Here is a 4,758-nt window from a genome sequence, read left to right as displayed (position 1 = left end):
ACGGGCTCCCACTCTGGTCTTTTTCCTTTCAAGTAGTCATTCTAACACTAGGGCATCCCAGCCTCGCATCCTGGTGGACACGCATTTGCTCTGTCGCTTTTCTTTTGTCCCTATTTTTGTACAAAAACAGTACTCTCGATGGGACCATTTTTTGCCCAAGAAAACCAGAGTGGTTCAAGAGGTATAGTTCTGCTGGTCGATCTGCTACCAGCAGGGCTCTATGGTGACGGCGACGCCCACACCACTCCGGCCAGATGTCATGCAGGTAACCTCGTTCCAGGTGTCCGTGTCTGGGTCATAACACTCCACACTGTCCAGGAATGTGTGGCTGTCGTAGCCCCCGAGAACATAGATTCTCCCCTGGTGCACAGTGATCCCCAGGGCATTTCTCCGGTGCTTCATTGGAGCTACGAAAGTCCACGTTTCTGTCTCCATGTTGTTGCACTCCACACTGTTCAGCTGGTCCTGACCATCGTAGCCCCCAGCAGCATAAATACAGTTGTGCAGGACACAGACTCCTGCCCCACTTCGGATGGTGTTCATGGGTGTGATCATTCGCCACTCATCTCTCTCTGGATAGTAACATTCGGCTGAGTTGAGGCGGTTCATCCCGTCAAAGCCCCCAACGGCATAGAGCATCCGGTTGAGAACAGCCACTCCCACCCCGATTCTTCGAGTCAGCATTGAGGCCACCAAGTGCCACTCATCACGCTCTGGCTCATATCTCTCCACACTGTTGTGGTGGATGCATCCATGGGAGCCACCAACAGCATAGATGTGCCCGTAGATGACCCCAACCCCAATTCGGTTGCGTGGGACACTCATGGGTGCACAGGGCGACCACTGGTTGGTCATGGGGTTGTAGCAGTCCAAGGCGCTGGAGTCGGTGCTGCCATCAGGCCAGTTGTTCCGGCCGCCCACGGCATACAGCAGCCCGCCCACCACGCAGCCTGCCAGGCCACTTTGAGGCACCTGCAGGTCTGCCAACCGGAGCCATGTGCCATCAGTGGGGTTGTAGGCCTCCAGGTAGCTGAGTGACTGGCGGAAATAGCCACCAGCAGTGTAGATGAGCCGGCCCACCTTGGGGGCCCGGCAGGGCATCACCTGTGTGGGCTTGTGCAGGGCGAGCTCCTGGAATATCTTGACCAGGTAGTCCTTGCAGCGGGAGTCTGACTGCAAGATCTCACACTTCTGCAGCTGCATCTGCAGGAAGTGGGGCGTCAGCGAGTGGCAGCACACGGCCCGCAGCAGCGCCTGTACATAGAAGCGTCGGTGCTCACAGTCGTACTTGACCCAATTGATACAGGCATGGAAGACCTCAGACTCTCAGCACACATTCAGATCATCCCGGCTGATGAGGGTCACCAACTGGCAGTGGGACAGGTTGAAGAACTCCTCTTGCTTGGCCACCTCCCCGAAGTGCATGTAGATGTACTCTCGGGCACGCTGGTGAAGCTCAGCACAGCCAATCTGCTCAGCAAAGTTGGCGATGCCTATGGCATTGCTGGGGTCCAGCTGCTGCACCAGAAAGTCACTGCAAGCACGGACGACACTGTCGATCTGGTACATGACGGCACCGTTCATGACATGGAGCACGCACTTCTCACCCATGGAGAGAGAGGCTGTATAGGTGAACTCGATGAGATGCTCCATGACCTTGGGGTGGATGCCCTCGATGGACACCACCTCCATGCCCTGCTCCCGCAGCCCGTTGGTGAACATGGCCTTGAAGATAGGGCTGGATGAAGCCAGAACCACCTTGTGGGCCATGAACTGTGCAGCCGGTGCGTCCTGGTACTTGACCTGAAGCATGACATCGCACAGCTGCTGGCTGAGCGGCAGTTCATTCATGATTCCGAAGGCCTGCTTGGTGTGGTCCTCCAGCGTGTAGCTGAAAGTGCGGTTGCCATGCTGGGAGGGTGTCACCTCAGCCTTGCACTCGGTGGAGGCGTACATCACTGTGTCCCCTGAACCCTCAGAGTCTGCAACCTCAGGGGCAGAAATCAGGTGTGGACCCCAGCCCCGCTAGGCCTGGGTTCCGGCTGCATGGGGTTCCAGGTGACAAGGGACAACACCACCACTGACACTCAAGGGTCTGGAGGAAGGAGAGCACAGGGCTGGGGACAGGGCCTGGGGACAGACCTCTTTTTTAAAAATAAAGTGACTCCTAGACCAGTTTTCCTTGACAAGCCCATGTGAAGCAGCATCCATTTGTTCTTGCTAAATGTCCCATAGCCTCACCAGCCCACAGGTCCATCTTAAAACACGTCAGATGATGTCCCTCCCCTACTCAGAATCCCCCAACTCCCTATAGCATGAGTAAAACCAAACGACCTGCCAAGCCCTCCACAATCAGCCCGTCCTCTTCCCTTTGCTCACTCTGTTCCAGCGGTTTACTGGCCCTTCCCTTCCTAGATCATGTCCAGCTCACTATTTCTTTCATTCATTTCACCAACATTTATTGATCAGATACCGTGTGCCAGGCACTGTTCTAGGCACCGGGGACATAGCAGTGACAAAGACAGACATAAACTGTGCTGGACATGATCTGGGAAGAAATGGCCATAAATAAAATAAACAAGATTTGAGTAGAAACTGGAGTCATGAAGAAAATGACAACAGCATTGACAGTGTGACTTGGGGGCAGTTACTTTAAATTGGGTGGCTCAGGCCTCTGTTGGAGCCCGCCATGGCCGTGCTCCCTGCCTGATATGTTTTAATGACCCAGCCGTCTGCAAGGTGGTCATTGCCCTGTCATTCTTCCTTGGAGAAGGAAAGGGCGTGGAAGGAAGGGCAGGGACCTGAGATTGGAGCAGACAGCTGTGTAAACAAAGCTGAGGGTGAGGACTGTGAAGTCTTCAGTCCCTGATCCTTCTCCACAGGGAGCCTGTCCAGGTAGCCCTGTCTGAAGAAATAACATGTCTTGTTTAAGCCACCAGACTGTGGAGCTTTGTTCTGAGGGCCCTGGCAAACGAACACAACAGCGTTCAGTACAGTAATAAATTTGAGCAATGTGAAGCAAAATGTCTTCGTGCCCCTCCTTATCTCCAAAGTTGAATTGATTCTTTCCGTTATTGCTGCAAGTGCACTAAGAAGTCTCCTCGGGGCTGCAAAGAGCGAAGAGTGACATCCACAGCCGCTCTCTAAGTGACTCTCAGGGACTGTTTCACCCGGGGGCGGTAACACAAATGCTTTCCTGCCTCCTACGATGTCAGAGTGCAAAGTTCCACCAGGTCACACACACAAGCTCCTGTAGGCTCCTCCTGTGACATCCGTTGTTTTCCTTTTTTAAGTTGTTGCCTTGGGAATTGAGGGAGTATTTGCTCAAAATTTTTACATTTACTGTTGTATGAAATCTGTCAGGCTGATCAGAAATTCCATTGCAAAAAGGTTATAGTAAGCCCCGTCAGTATCAAGAAAAGAGCGTCCTATCATAAAATCGCAGTTTAAATCATACATCCTTGCAAAGGTTTTTCATGATTTTGTGGTACAGTCATAACACATTAAAAATTTAATGACCATTCAGGAAATATAAAAATTTAAACACTATTAGCTTAGTTTATCACTAATGCTGTAAAGTAAATGTACTCACAATGGAAAGAGATTTGGATAGTGAGTCAGGAATCTTTGGCTTCTGTCTCAATTCTATTGCAATTTAGGCAAATAACTTGACCTTTTTCATTTGTAGGAGCCTCTTTTGTATAAAGGATAAATTGTGAATAAGCTTAAGGTTCCCTTGTGGCTTTAAAAAGTTTATGTTGCCATGCTTACACTTACAACTAGCAACATTATTGAATGCTGGGTAGTTTATCTATATATATAAATATAAAAGCCTAAGTGACCATTTGGCTGTTCGACTGGTTGCTATGATGCACACTGACCACCAGGAGGAAGACACTCAATGCAGGAGATGCTCCCTGGTGGTCAGTGTGCTCCCACAGTGAGAACGCCACTCAGCTGACCCACAGACACCAGACACTGGGCTCACTGCTGGGAGCACAGCTGTGGAGGCATGAGCCTCTCCCACAGACACGCCCCCTATGAGCCCTTCCCCTATCCAGACCAGGACCAGGAACAGGACTGGCATCAGAACTAACTAGGTGTGAGCCCACAGCTGCTTCTCAGTCATAGGAGAGCTGTCGTTGCCCTAGGATGAGCACGGAGACCACAGCAGAGAGGCAATGAGCCTGCCGAGCAGTGGCAGGAGGTGCAGCAGGGCAAGGATGAGCGAGAGTGGTGCAGCACCTGTCCCAGGCTTAGGCTCCTTCCTGGCCGCCTGCCACTTCATGCACTACTACATCCCTCCGGGGATTTTGGACGGCCAGTTTCAGCCCAATCCCCACAGGCCATGCTGAGGGATCTCACTGGTGCACAAATCCATGCACCGGGCCTCTAATTCATAATAAGACTCTTTCTTCTTTCCCTTTATCACATAGAGAGGGCAGGATTTCCTCTGGCAGATCCATTCCTCACCAATCACAGGGCCCTCTGATCAGAAGGAAAACAGGCACAATGGCAACCTATGCATCTCCACCAAGTCTTTATTGATTCCTGCACAGGCTCTAATCATTCATTCATTCAACAAATATTTAATGAAACATTTGCTGTCTACTGATTTGAATAATCAATGTATCAATGTTCTGGGTAGAAACTAAAAGATTGAAGACATTATTCCTGACCATAAAGACTAACAGAATAGTCAAGGATAAAGGAATAAAGGAAATATCAACTGGGTAACTATATCAGATAACTGGTAAT

At 50.8% G+C, this 4,758-nt stretch overlaps 1 protein-coding gene across 1 annotated transcript; it reads right to left on the bottom strand.

Annotated features, from left to right (window-relative positions):
• Window positions 1-204: 204 nt before the first annotated feature.
• On the bottom strand, window positions 205-2,048 carry LOC308522866 (kelch-like ECH-associated protein 1; the record flags this gene model as incomplete). The annotated part of the gene is given in 4 exon segments (XM_081096451.1): window positions 205-1,326; window positions 1,330-1,982; window positions 1,985-2,003; window positions 2,007-2,048. Coding segments are annotated over 4 exon segments (1,836 nt in total).
• Between the last annotated feature and the right edge of the window lie 2,710 nt (window positions 2,049-4,758).

Source organism: Myotis nattereri (genome assembly GCF_964212035.1).
Source record: "Myotis nattereri genome assembly, chromosome: 8".
Classification (NCBI taxonomy): Eukaryota; Metazoa; Chordata; class Mammalia; order Chiroptera; family Vespertilionidae; genus Myotis; species Myotis nattereri.
Note: the sequence above shows the minus strand (reverse complement) of the source record. Positions and strands in the feature narration are given on the sequence as shown.